Here is a 15,975-nt window from a genome sequence, read left to right as displayed (position 1 = left end):
AAATTATTAATTCCAATTTTGGAATTTTACTGCCATTTGTTGCAGACTTGGGGCTGTGTATCAGCCTTTGAGCAAGTCTAGATAAATCGGAGGAACATCGTCTGCTTAATATGTGAGGTGAGGTGAGGTGAGGTGAGGTGAAATGGGGTTTAACGTCGCGTCCAAGATTATTGCACTTATAGCAACGTGCGTGTGTGTAGCTGCTTGTACTAGTCCAGACGGATGACGATTTATAGTGCTAGCCCATTGAGATACCATGTCGCACTTTAACATGAATTACCCACTAAGACACAGTATACTGACTCCAAGCTGAACAGTCCTTGTTTTAGCCCCTTAATGCCGAGCGCCAGACAGGGTAGCAGCAAGTACCATCTTTTAATGTCTTTTGGTATGACGCGGCCAGAGATCGAACCCTGGACCTTCCGCTCTCCTTTAGTTCAGCAGAAGCAAAATTGTTTCTGGTTTTTCTTTTGGAGTATATGACACAAATAACCCTGACAGCAATCTCATCACAAAAATGACCAATCTGACAATTTTACACATTTAATGGACAAAAACAAAAGTTCCTTCATGCAGCAAGGCATTTTCAGGAATGTGAGCCTTGTCAACGGTTTGTTTATTGTTTAACACAGCACTAAGCTGTATTCCAGCAGGTTGTAAGTAATTGAATTTGTAACCGACAATCTAGTGACTGACATCATGAGCATCGATCTATGCAATTGGGATACGATGACATGCATCGATCAAGGCAGTGAGTCTGACCACCCGATCCCGTTAGTCGCCTCTTAAGACAAGCTTAGTCGCCTCTTAACGACAAGCATGGGTTGCTGAAGACCAATTCTACCCCGGATCTTCACAAGGCCCAACAGCAAACTACAAGTCTTCAATGGGACATGAATGAGAGAAGGGCATTATTCTTGTGACCTTACACACACAATCTACTGAGTCATCGACAATGGATGTAACGTTCTATTCCAGGCTTCAGTAAGAAGCACTTAGTGTCGGTGTCATGTTCCTTGAGGCAATAACATTACCAGACAACAGACACAGTTTAGTCAATCAGTGTGAAGTTTACATATTAAATTTCACTAATTGTTCCTGAAAATTACCCTTACCCAAATGCCTACCATCAATCCTTTACATATACATGTTTGTTTGTTTGTTTGTTGTTTAACACCACACTCAGCAATATTCCAGCTATATGACGGCGGTCTGTAAAATAATCGAGTCTGGACCAGACAATCCGGTGATTGACATCATGAGCATCGATCCACGCAATTGGGATCGATGACATGTATCAACTAAGTCAGCAAGCCTGACCACCCGATCCATTTAGTCGCCTTTTACGACAAACATAGTCGCCTTTTAGGGCAAGCATGGGTTGCTGAAGACCTATTCTACCCATGAATCTCCACGGGTCACATATACATGTATGACAATAACATGTTAACATAAAACGTTGGGTTGGTACGTTGAGACGCTCTGAGTCTTATCATGTTTTATAGTGGGACGAAATATATACATATTATTTTAGCAATGGCACACATACGTAGCTTTGTTGTTGGAATGATGTAAAAGTATCAAACCTTCGTGTAAATAAAAGGAAAACACCTGACAGGCAAGGCTGACAATGTACGACATTGTCCTGTAGTGAGCTCTTCTTACAGTAACATATGGTCTGAAAACCGATCTTCTTTCTGTTTAAATGAAGTTAATAAGAATACATGGAGAGAAATCAGTGGAAAACCATCTTGTCTCTGAAGCTAAATTTTTTGCAGAAAACACAGTTGTTAAAATATCTTCTTAAAATATAATGAAAAAGTAGCCTCATCACTATCTTCACTTTCAGAAACTGCGATAATCTAGACTATCATAGACTTGCATGGGGTTTATTGGATATATTTGTTTCCGGGTCTATATGAGAGACTGGGCATGGATTTATCTAGACTTGCTCATTGGCCATTATTCAGCCCAAGTCTGCAGTAAATATCAGTAAAATTCCCGAATTGGTGTATGATATTTCTAATTCATATTTTTGAAGTGGTAGAGCCTTGCAGGAGTGATTTGTAATTCAATGATAACATGCCTTGCCCTTTTTTTAACGCCGCACTCAGCAATATTCCAGCTATATGACGGCGGTCTGTAAATAATTGAGTCTGGACCAGACAATCCAGAGATTGATATCATGAGCATCGATCTTCGCAATTGGGATACAATGACATGCATCAACCAAGTCAGCGAGCCTGACCACCCGATCCCTTTAGTCACCTCTTACGACAAGCATAGTCGTCTTTTACGGCAAGCATGGGTTGCTGAAGACATAATTTATCTTCACGGGTCTCACTGATAACAAGACCAATACAGAGGAAGAAGCCTAAATGTTTCATTTTACATTACTGCACTGAATAAGTACTTACATTGCTAAAATATTTAAGAATTTAAGAAAATATGAATTCAAGATAAGGTTGACCAAATTACATTTTTTTCAAGATGAATCCCTTCATGCCAAATTCCTCAGGTCTTTATACATTCAGAACACATCAGGGTCGAAAAATATATCTCAACATTTTTATTATATCTAATAAATTCATATTGGAACCAGGGACTACTTCCTGAGTCTTATCCTTAGTGTGGACATATTGTGTAAGTTTTAGCACCTGTAAAATGTAATACAAACATGCCAACCCGAAATTGGTGCTTATTTCAAAATTAGTAATTTTACCCCCAAATTAGTTGTGATACTGTAGAGTTTTCATATTGCTTAATTTTTTGACATGCCACATGTCTTCACCAAACACAGGACCCAGCAAGTATTACAGAACAAATGTCATTTACAATGAAAAACAGCAAAGATTTATGCGATAATATGGCTTAAAATTTTAAAAAAAATAATTAAATATTATTTTAGTGCATTTGTAATGGCATAATTCATGGCAGTTTTCGTCGGAATTCCGCCAAAATCGTAGAGGTTGGCATCTCTGGTAGTGTCCCCAAAACAGCCACGCTAAAATATACCGGCTCTTCAGTTTAACATCACAGTATGGATTTATTTATTTTCATCCAACCACATTTTTGAAATGTTAGAAACACATTATCAGACATGAGTGAAAGTTTGCCGAACTATTAACAATCATCCTTTATTCCAATCAATCAATATTTATTTACAGATGTGCATATATTTCGACAATGTGGCCATCACATTACTGTGGTGAGAAATAGCATTACCTTATTTCAATACATGGGAACAGCACAGCTGGAGACACCATGATCAATGTCCAGGTACAATGTAGGACTACCCAGTGTTAGCTAAACTGCTAGACAATCGCTAGGCAGAGTTTCAAAGGTGCTCGGAATGTTGAACAAGTTAATAGAACTATTGTAAGCTGACAGTTTTCTTAGTTGTTACCGGTGACTAGAAATAATGGGTTTCTTTACCCTCACCTCACGATTGGTTAACCAAAGTGCATGACCTTGACCTTGACCTTGACCTTTGAAGATGTTGATCAAGATGATACTGTTAAGATTCTATCAGGTTTTCAATAGACATTTTCCTTTCTCTTCAAAAAAAAATAATTCTTTAAGATATGAGTGAGTGGGTGAGTGGGTGGGTGCAATTAATTGGGTTTATACTGTGATACATTTTGTAATGTATTGTGTTAATTTGTACTGTAATTCCAAATTCCCTTCATTGTATTAAGACAAAATGCCGTAAGTCAAATTTCCCTTTTTGTTGTGTTCTATGATAATTTCATAGTTGAAATGCTTGGCTGACAGTGAGTGAGTGAGTGAGTGAGTGAGTGAGTGAGTGAGTGAGTTGTGTTTAACACCCAGGTTTGATCTCGTCCTAGCCCTAATGTGGACACAAATGATTCTAATGCAATCCCTGGTGTATGTTTCATCTCCTACAAGCCGCTAAGGATGCTGAAAATTTTCTCCTTCAAAATGTCAATGCCTAAGAGTGAGTGAGTGAGTGAGTGAGTGAGTGAGTGAGTGAGCTGCTTTTAGCCAGAAATAGGCTTCACACATTGTAGCCATGAGGAGAATCGAACATGGGCCTTTGGCGTGATGGGCGAACGCTTTAACCACTGGGCTACCCCACTGCCCCTCAGTAGGGTCATAATTTTCTAAATATGTAAGAGAAGCTTTCATCATGTTCATAAACAAATGGAATGGCACAAATTACCTACGACATGATATATCTGTCATTCCATTTAATGTAGTGTTGCAAATGCAGCAGTCTCAACATGATCAAAACAAACAAAAAACAAACAAACACAGCTGCCATGGTACCAGATGTTTTTGACAAAAAAATAATCTGTTCCTAAAAGGGATGGAACAAAATAATTTGCCTTCAAGTTTTACAGAAAAAGGGGCGGTCGGGTAGCCTAATGGTTAAAGCGTTTGCTTCACACGTTGAAGGCCCGGGTTCGATCCCCACATGGGTACAATGTGTGAAGACCATTTCTGGTGTCCACCTCCCGTGACATTGCTGGACTATTGCTAAAAGCGATGTAAAACCATATTCACTCATTAAAAAACAAATAAAATGTTTGCAGCACATACTGGATGTTCTCAATGGGAAGTTCTGTGTTGTGGCGCTTCCTTGCAGAGAAAACAAATTGTCTTTTGTCTCTAAAGAAAAATAATCCATACAAAGAAACGAAGAAAGAAACTTATAAAAATGATGATATCTGACTTCGTTGACCGCTAAGATAATGGAAGCAATCGCCAACAAATACACATGTACAAACTTCCAAATACATTCACAGAAACAGGTCTGACTTTCACCTCAACGACACATGTAACACCTAACTAACCAGAAAAAAACCTCCAGCTCATCTTCAAACCATGCAAATTTTATGAACACATAAATCTGTTGATCTTGTTACTATGGCAACATGACAGAAAATATTTAAAAAAATACGGTCACCCACCCTCACCTAGTTTCATGAAATATGACACAGAACCAATCCTGATTTTTTCATCTTTCAGCATAGCATGTGTTGAAATTAAGGAATATTGGTTTCAATGTTCAGAATACAACATAACGTGCAAGTATCCATTATATAAAAAATAATGCAATGCATCACACCAGTAACTTCAATAACAAACAATGAATGTAGAGTAATGAGCAAATTCCTGTGGCAGAGTCCATTGGCTGACACTGTTGACGCAATGCACAGGGCAGCAGTAGTCATTATAACAGCGAATACTTTATTTCCCACCATTAGATCATTAAATATTACAATAGAATCTGCAGAGGGCCAGCCAGTGTTTGTCATGGCTGCCCACTCCTTCCTTGCATGTCAGCAGGTGTTAATGTTGCATTCTGGGACAGACATTTGGCTGGAGCAGGACTTGGATGGTTGGAGGGATAATGGGCCCATGCCATAATTACTAATGTGATTGCAGTATCATCACCACCATCACTGCAATCATCTTCGTCATCGTCATCATCATCATCATCATCATTATCATCATCATCATCATCTTTGTCATCATCATAATCATTATCTTCGTCATCGTCATCATCGTCATCATCATCATCATCATTTTCTTTGTCGTCGTCATCATCATCATCATCATCATCATCATCATCATCATCTGTCTCCCATCAACAATTACATCTGCTGCATATGAACAATGGTGTCTGCATTACCTTACCAAAGCCATTACCACACTGATCGTCGTCATCAGTTTATTGTGGCAATAAAGTATCAGGCCCAGGTACAATTGATAACAAGTATTATTTGAACATTGAGTCCTGAAGCATGTGAATATCGGAGATTGACAGCATCACTGATACAATGTGCTAAGTTCTTAATGAGGGTAACGTGGCGACAACAAATGGACACACTTAAATTTCAAAAAGCCTGATTTTCAACTTAAAGACTTGGGATACGTTTAACATTCGATGAACGGACATGGCTAGTTTGCTGGTGAGAATTTCTATCCCTGCATAGATCCTAATGTTATTGTATACAATCTGTTTACATACATAAAAACGTCCCACATACCACATTCACAATGGAAGTACACAAACACAAAATATTTGAATCATTCCCAATTATGACCCTAGACATTTTCAAATATTAAAACAAAGCGTGACATACGATCTGCTGTATTGATTCCTGTGTGGATATGAACACAGTGATACGTATGCACGTCTCTCACCAGCCAGAGTACTGCTCCCAGACTGTCAGTATGAATAAAACTTGACACTAAGGCATTGTGTTTTAGACAACGGGTGTTATAATGGGGGCAGCGGGGAAGCGTAGCCTCAGCGGGTGTGGGCAGGAGGTACCACACAATTGATCCCATGTTGTGTAATACACACAGTGGATTTAACAAGAGATTTAATGCTTGTGAATATACAGTGACCTGGCAATGAATAGGGGGACGTATCGGACTAGTTGATGACATTCCAGCACTACATCCACGGAGATGGAGTTTACTGATCTCCAGTTCATAATACGAAAAATTGCCAAAAGTTTGGACCAGGAGTATGAGGAATGGGAAAAGGCACGGTGTCAGCATCAACAGTCACTGCAGCAACATCAACAACATCAACAACATCAACACCATGAGGTACAACTTATCTGTTGTAAAGTCTAGCTGAAACTTAAGGTTTCCCAGATAGTTTTGTGATTGTGTCCTAGATCCACATGCAGGATTTTCTTTCAGCATTAAGTTTAACTTCATCGGTGCAAATGTTCATATCAAAATAATCATAATATTGCTAATTTAAATTAAACACATGCATTAATTAAAATCTGATTTTCCTTCTACAATCCAACTCATTTTTGGATTGTTTAAAGACATCTGTTGATGTAAAATGCTATGAATGTGTATGGTGACATTTAATTACAATAAAAGTTTAAATGATCATCATAATCGTCATCATCACTGTCGTGTCACCAAGTCTCCCGTCAACATCGAAGCCTAGGGCATGTGAACAAAGGTTGCTGTATTACTATACCCAAGCCATTACTACACACATGCTTCATATTGATTTTTATTAACCCACTTAAATGAACAATATGAATAATAAATATATCATGATCTACTTATACCTGAAAGGTTTCATTTATAACATGTTGAGGTATATCAATGTTTACATCTTGCTTTCTGCGAAGTGAAATAAGTGTGATCGATGGTAGTGACTGACAGCATGTTTTACACATGATTCACCACCACTTCACCAGGCTGTCTGATGTGACAGCAGGTATTTATCTCAAATTAACATCCTATAGTGTTATCATCCTATTGTTTTCAAGGGGCCTTCATTTTGTTCGTAAACCTCAAAGGTATTTAGACCTGTGAAGATCTTGTGTAGAGTAGGTCTTCAGTAACCCATGCTTGCCGTAAAAGGCAACTATGCTTGTCGTAAGAGGCAACTAACTGGATCTGGTGGCCAGGCTTGCAGGCTTGGTTGATGCATGTCATTGTATCTCAATTGCGTGGATCGATGCTCATGATGTCAATCATTGGACTGTCTGGTCCAGACTTGATTAGGACTGATTCTGTGAGAAACATGATCATCTACAAGGGCACTCCCTGTGAAAGACATTTTGTACCCATCTCTTGAGACCTACAGCGGGTACCTGGGTAGGATCGAGTAATAGGTGGGTTGGTACCCAGGTTTGAACTCGTCCTAGCCCTAATGTGGACACAAATGATTCTAATGCAATCCCTGGTGTATGTTTCATCTCCTACAAGCCGCAAAGGATGCTGAAAATTTTCTCCTTCAAAATGTCAATGCCTAAGAGTGAGTGAGTGAGTGAGTGAGTTGTGTTTAACGCCGCTTTTAACATTATTCCTGTTATATCACAGCGTGTCAGTATAATGTGGGAGGAAAGCCCGAAGTGATGCAGGTCTCAGCCGTTTACTGCTTCGGTGAAACCCACGAGCATGGGTTTGGTGCTGACAAACCTAGAAACATAATCGGGGCGAACCAGGATTCGAACCCACAATCATAGGTTTCTGGCATGCCCAAGGGATGCAACTCTGCACAGCAAATCATGGCGCCTTAGATGACTGGGCCACCCGTGCTCCCCCACAATGCCTAAGAACACTGGGTAGATGTACTAATGACACAGATAACCTTAACAGCAATCTCATCACTGAAATGACAAATCTGACAATTAAAATAAATATTTCAATAGCATGAAGTCATTTTCAAGTTAAAGAGCATCAATCACAATTTTAATTCAAGATTAAGTCCTCTAATTATGACATTATTGAAAGGTTATTAAAAGGTTCAATAAATGTAACAATATAAACGATTACTGAACTACCATTATTATCCTCACAAATACTGGTATGTGTACTGGGTATAATAAACAAAAATATCAATTCTTGAAGCTAAATTTCAACAGTTATTCTGAGTATGGTTGAACTCCATGTATATTTAATACCATCAGTTAAACATAACAGTGTAATCACAACATACAACATGTAAAGCTTGTGTGATCAGTATCATAGTGTCAAGATTCTATCATTAACATCCAGCATTGGTACTTGATGGTACTTGATGGTACTTGATGGTTCATCTAATGTTTGTTTGTTTTGTTCGTTGTTAAATGCCGCAATATTCCAGCTATATGACGACGGTATGTAAATAATCGAGTCCGTCCTTATCGAGGGATGCATGAAACCCCAGTGATCCTGCTACAACAAATTTGTCTTACCGACATGTTTTAATGTGACATTGAAAAAGAATTACCATATTTGACATAATAAGCGCCCAGGGCGCTCTCAAAATTAGAAATAGGAGGCTCTTATTAGAAATTTTTTTTGGTGGAAAAAACAGAGTTGTAAGGTAAATTTCGGGGTTTATCCTGAGGGCCTGAAATGTATATATATACGACATATATATTTTTCCAGAATTTAAGTGCCTATAATTAAGGGCGCATAAAACACACGAGTGCGTATTATATGTGAATAAATAAGTCTTGTGTACATTGATCAATCCGAAGGGGTGCTAACTGGGATTGTTCACTAGCCAATATATTGGCAAATATCGCCATGGGCGCTTATTAGAGCAGGACGCTTATTACGTCGAATACGGTAACACAAATTCAAAATTGATAGAAAACAGCTGTTTGATTGAGCTGTGGTTAACTTGTGCTATGTCATGTGACTTCCATTGACTTTGAAAAAGCGTGAGGTGGTATAAGGGATAAGGGATTTACTGGGTCTCTCAGATATCCAAGGGAAGCCTGCATTGTTCATGGTGGGGTATAAGAGATTTATTCCCCGGCTGAGAATTGTATTCCCCTCCAAGGCTGGGTACACCATAGTTGAGATTAAGATCATGTGGACCAATCAGATCTCATCATTCTGACATGGAGGTATGATAAAGTACTTTATATCAAGATCATGTGGACCAATCAGATCTCATCATTCTGACATTGAGGTATGATAAAGTATTTTATATTAAGATCATGTGGACCAATCAGATCTCATCATTTTGACATGGAGGTATGATAAAGTACTTTAAATCAAGATCATGTGGACCAATCAGATCTCATCATTCTGAAAAGGAGGTATGATAAAGTACTTTATATTAAGATCATGTGGATCAATCAGATTTCATCATTCTGACATTGAGGTATGATAAAGTACTTTATATCAAGATCATGTGGACCAATCAGATTTCATCATTCTGACATAGAGGTATGATAAAGTACTTTATATCAAGATCATGTGGACCAATCAGATCTCATCATTCTGACATGGAGGTATGATAATGTACTTTATATCAAGATCATGTGGACCAATCAGATCTCATCAGTCTGACATGGAGGTATGTTAAAGTATTTCATATCAAGATCATGTGGATCAATCAGATCTCAGCATTCTGACATGGAGGTATGATAAAGTACTTTATATCAAGATCATGTGGACCAATCAGATATCAGCATTCTGACAAGGAGGTATGATAAAGTATTTTATCAAGATCATGTGGATCAATCAGATCTCAGCAATCTGACAAGGAGGTATGATAAAGTACTTTTTATCAAGATTATGTGGATCAATCAGATATCAGCATTCTGACAAGGAGGTATGATAAAGTACTTAATATCAAGATCATGTGGATCAATCAGATCTCAGCATTCTGCCATGGAGGTACGATAAAGTATTTTACCAAGATCATATGGACCAATCAGATCTTATCATTTTGACAAGGAGGTATGATAAAGTATTTTATCAAGATCACGTGGATCAATCAGATCTCATCATTCTGACATGGAGGTATGATAAAGTATTTTGTCAAGATCACGTGGACCAATCAGATCTCATCATTCTGACAAGGAGGTATAATAAAGTACTTTATATCAAGATCACATGGACCAATCAGATCTCATCATTCTGACATAGAGGTATGATAAAGTATTTTATCAAGATCACGTGGACCAATCAGATTTCATCATTCTGACATGGAGGTATGATAAAGTATTTTATCAAGATCACGTGGACCAATCAGATCTCATCATTCTGACATGGAGGTATGATAAAGTACTTTATATCAAGATCACGTGGACCAATCAGATCTCATCATTCTGACATGGAGGTATGATAAAGTACTTTATATCAAGATCATGTGGACCAATCAGATCTCATCATTCTGACAAGGAGGTACGATAAGGTATTTTATCAAGATTACGTGGACCAATCAGATCTTATCATTCTGACATGCAGGTATGATAAAGTATTTTATCAAGATCACGTGGATCAATCAGATCTCATCATTCTGACATGGAGGTATGATAAAGTATTTTATATCAAGATCACGTGGACCAATCAGATTTCATCATTCTGATATGGAGGTATGATAAAGTACTTTATATCAAGATCACGTGGACCAATCAGATTTCATCATTCTGACATGGAGGTATGATAAAGTACTTTATATCAAGATCACGTGGACCAATCAGATTTCATCATTCTGACATGGAGGTATGATAAAGTACTTTATATCAAGATCACGTGGACCAATCAGATTTCATCATTCTGACATGGAGGTATGATAAAGTACTTTATATCAAGATCACGTGGACCAATCAGATTTCATCATTCTGACATGGAGGTATGATAATGTACTTTATATCAAGATCACGTGGACCAATCAGATTTCATCATTCTGACATGGAGGTATGATAAAGTACTTTATATCAAGATCACGTGGACCAATCAGATTTCATAATTCTGACATGGAGTATCATAACTGGTCTTGTAGCTGTAGCTGAAAAAATATCTTGATATATATCAAAGCCACACCCCAAATATCAAATGGTCAGTCCCTAAAAGCCTTAATATCTTTCTGGGTCCTGTTATCAGTGAAATGCTGTCACCTCAACAGTAACCTTGGTTACTACAATATCAACATGAATTGTTAATTTGTAGTGTCATTTGCTGTGGAGTTGGTGATAAATATCAGCCTCCTGAAAGGTCCAATTAATATATGTCCATTACCAGCCTTTAAATAAATAGTGAAGCTACAGTCATTTTCAGGAATGAATCCCACTTTTGGTATGTCCCCACTGACATGGCTGGAGAACCCTACACACAAGACTAACCTAACTTCGCTGCTGAGGTTGCTCACCAATCTTTTAGGGGAAGTAAACTCAACATACCATCTTTGCAGATATAAATTCTTAAGGGCATTCTTAATCACAAACGCTTGACCAAAATCAAGCTTGAAAATGGAAACAGCATGAAACAGACAACAGACTAAAAAGTCAGCCAAATAAAACAATCTGCCACTTGGCTCAAAACGGGCTCCTGTTGTTTATTGCTGTGAGCAGTTCCAGTGATTGGGTCGGTACCCAGTCTCCCTGCTTCTGCTTTGAATTTCTAAATCACATGGGGCTTTTCTGTCTGCTCATTCGTTGGATTATTGTGTCCACAACTTATGCCAAGAATAGATAACAACATAAAAGAGATCTTCTTTTGTCTACGCAGGGGATTAATCCGGCCGACCAAGCATTCATTCTATGGAATAGGGCCAACGGCAGCAGGTGATTTATGGTACCCAAACAGGATGTTAATCATTAAAAGCTTGTTACAGATATTGTTATTTTAATCATACATAATGTCCTAGATCAAAGGTCGTTTCACACATTCTACAATGTATGCAATGCTGTTTGTATAGTGAGCGTGTATGGTTTTATGCCGCTTTTAGCAATATTCCAGCAACATTACGACGGGGACACCAGAAATGGGCTTCACACATTGTATCCATGTCGGGAATCGAACCCGGGTCTTCGGCGTGATGAGCAAACGCTTTAACCACTAGGGCTACCGACCGCCCCACTGTTTGTATAGAATAAGGCTATTAACAGAAATAGCATCATTTTAGGTTTTCTCATGACTGACCACTTCTTGGCTGAAAAGTATACCTTCCCAGCAGATAGATGTTGCCGCTAAGTATTTTAGCCAAAGAAAACATTTGTCCTGCACCGCAGCACCAGTATCTTGGTCATTTAGGCATATAAAAAAAATATGCTTGGTTACAGTAACCCGACCCTACCTAATTTTACTCCTGATCCTACCTCCACTGACTCTTGACCCTACCTACATACCTACATTTACTTCCGGTCCTACCTCCATTTACTCCCGGTCCTACCTCCATTTACTCCCGGTCCTACCTCCATTTACTCCTGACCCTACCTCCATTTACTCCTGACCCTACCTACATTTACTCCCAACCCTACCTACATTTACTCCCGACCCTACCTCCATTTACTCCCGGTCCTACCTACATTTACTTCCGGTCCTACCTCCATTTACTCCCGGTCCTACCTACATTTACTCCCGGTCCTACCTACATTTACTTCCGGTCCTACCTCCATTTACTCCCGGTCCTACCTCCATTTACTCCTGACCCTACCTCCATTTACTCCCAACCCTACCTACATTTACTCCCAACCCTACCTACATTTACTCCCAACCCTACCTACATTTACTCCCGACCCTACCTCCATTTACTTCCGGTCCTACCTACATTTACTCCCGACCCTACCTCCATTTACTCCCGGTCCTACCTACATTTACTCCCGGTCCTACCTACATTTACTTCCGGTCCTACCTCCATTTACTCCCGGTCCTACCTCCATTTACTCCTGACCCTACCTACATTTACTCCCAACCCTACCTACATTTACTCCTGACCCTACCTACATTTACTCCCAACCCTACCTACATTTACTCCCAACCCTACCTACATTTACTCCCTACCCTACCTCCATTTACTCCCTACCCTACCTACATGTACTCCCTACCCTACCTACATGTACTCCCGACCCTACCTACATGTACTCCCTACCCTACCTCTATTTACTCCTGACCCTACCTCCATTTACTCCCTACCCTACCTACATATACTCCCTACCCTACCTACATGTACTCCCTACCCTACCTACATTTACTCCCGACCCTACCTACATGTACTCCCAACCCTACCTACATGTACTCCCTACCCTACCTACATGTACTCCCGACCCTACCTACATGTACTCCCTACCCTACATACATTTACTCCCGACCCTACCTACATGTACTCCCGACCCTACCTACATTTACTCCCGACCCTACCTACATGTACTCCCGACCCTACCTACATTTACTCCCAACCCTACCTACATTTACTCTCGGTCCTACCGCCATTAACTCCCGACCCTACCTACATTTACTCCCGATCCTACCTCCTCCTAATTTTACTCAGATTTATTAAAAAATACAATCGCCCAACCCTATCTTAATATTTTTCTTCATTTTGTTCAGTGCTGACAATATGTTTTCAACTTTCATTAAATTCTTTTTTCCCTGTTTAAAGATTGATTGTATATGTGACATGTTGTGAAAAAAAGTTTTTATTGTCATCCATGCAACAAGAGACTGGAAGTTATAGATATGCCAGGTAAAAATTTGAAAAAACAAAATACCTACCCTCTTTTATTTTTCCACGTAATAGGAACCAAACCTATTTTTTGAAAGGCCTTAGATACTCTATACAAATGTCATAAATTTACTATCTAAAAAAATAACTAATTTTATTTAGGTGAGGTGGTGAAATGGGGATGAACGTCGCCACCAAGATTATTGCACTTATATATATATTGACGTGTATTTTATTTTTATATGTGTGTGTGTGTGGCTGCCTGTACTAGTCCGGACTGATGCCGATTTATAGTGCTAGCACACTGAGATACCATGCAGCAGTTTAACATGAATACCCCTCTCAGACACAGTATACTGACTCCGAGCCGAACAGTCCTTGTTTTAGCCCCTTAATGCCAGACAGGGTAACAACAAGTACCATCTTTTAATGTCTTTTGGTATGACGAGGCTGGGGATCGAACCCCGGACCTTCCACTCTCCAGGCGGACGCTCTACCATTAGACCATGGGGGCGGTCAAATTTATTTAGGAAAATTGATACGCGAAACAAAATTACAATCATTTTTTTCCCCCTTTATTGCCTTGTAAGTGGTTTAACATTGTGTTCATCATTATTACTGCAAATAGCATTGTCAAGTCTGTGAGTACAATCTAAGTAGTATTATATCAAAGACTTTACAAAATGGTTTGAGCAAGCACATAGCTGCAAAAGATCAAATTATCAAAATCAATCTGTAAGATACACACTAAAAACTCTTCCTTCTAATCAGCTGTAGCGATGAAGCGGTGTCTTTAACGAAGTCATCACTATAAGGCTGTGATGTCATCAACTACTGTGATGCACACACTGTTGAACACTGATGTCTGTCTGGCGGCAACATGGTGTCTGCGTTGATTTGTTTGTTTGTTGTTTAACGCCACTCTCAGCAATATTCCAGCTATATGAAGGCGGTCTGTAAATAATCGAGTCTGGACCAGACAATCCAGTGATTGACATCATGGGCATTGATCCACACAGTTGGATACAATGGCATGTATCAACCAAGTCAGCGAGTCTTTTACAGCAAGCATGGGTTGATGAAGAACTATTCTTATCCAGTGATGTAAGGCATGTGAAATCATTATGACACATGCCATTAAGGAATGTTACTAACTCATATATGTTTCCCACAGATAATTCAAACACAAACACATGAAAACATCATGCAGCATCAACTGGTTGTATCAATGAAATTTTACACAAAATGCCTCAATTAAAAACGCCTACAAATGGTCAAATGTAGGTCAGATGCCTATTCATAATTCAATACGGTATTCGACATAATAAGCGCCCCCGCTCTAATAAGAGCCCACGGCGATATTCGCTAATATATTGGCTAATGAACAATCCCAGTTAGCACCCCTTATGATTGATGAATGTACACAAGACTTATATATGCGCGTATAATATGCACTCGTGTGTTATATGCACCCATAATTAATGGCAATTAAATTCTGTCAGCAAAAAAATATATCTGTCAGCATAAACCACGAAATTTATCTTTCAACTCTGTTTTTTTTCCACCAAATAATATTCGAATAAGAGTCTCCTATTTCTAATTTTGAGAGCGCCCTGGGCGCTTATTACGTTGAATACGGTAATCACTTCGAGCATAACTCACCCTTCTCTTCTGAGCCTTGGAGGCCTTCTTTTGTTTTACTTCCAAATCAGTCTGGGCAAGAGTTGTCTCCCCCTGATCACCCAATCCCAGCTGCCCAAGCTTGTCAATGACCTCTTCTACCTGCATACAGACACACCAAGTGTTGGGAATAACTCAAACATGTAACAGCCTTCACAGATCTAAACCCTGGAATATATCAAGAACATTCAACAAAGTACCTGACAAAGTTGGCAGACAAACTGGGAAAACATAAGTTTGTTGAAAATTATAAACAACTTCATCGATATAATCAAAAACAAATTAAAGAGTGAAAATTAGGGCCGTTACCATTCACTCGCGTATTCGGTGACTCGAACCGTATCCATTCATGAATTGAATTCGTTATTCGTGGCCACTAGAATGGAATATTT

The 15,975-nt window shown here is 39.0% G+C and overlaps 1 protein-coding gene across 1 annotated transcript in view; it reads right to left on the bottom strand.

The window, feature by feature from the left end:
• Nucleotides 1-15,975, bottom strand: part of LOC139451086 (deubiquitinase OTUD6B-like) — a 39,152-nt gene that overhangs the window by 18,632 nt on the left and 4,545 nt on the right. The window contains exon 3 of the mRNA XM_071232888.1: nt 15,566-15,685. Coding sequence (XP_071088989.1) covers nt 15,566-15,685 — 120 coding nt within the window. The remainder of the gene's footprint in view (nt 1-15,565; nt 15,686-15,975) is intronic.

This window comes from Haliotis cracherodii, unplaced genomic scaffold (genome assembly GCF_022045235.1).
Source record: "Haliotis cracherodii isolate W230 unplaced genomic scaffold, xgHalCrac1.p SCAF_10, whole genome shotgun sequence".
In the NCBI taxonomy this organism is placed as follows: domain Eukaryota; kingdom Metazoa; phylum Mollusca; class Gastropoda; order Lepetellida; family Haliotidae; genus Haliotis; species Haliotis cracherodii.
Note: the sequence above shows the minus strand (reverse complement) of the source record. Positions and strands in the feature narration are given on the sequence as shown.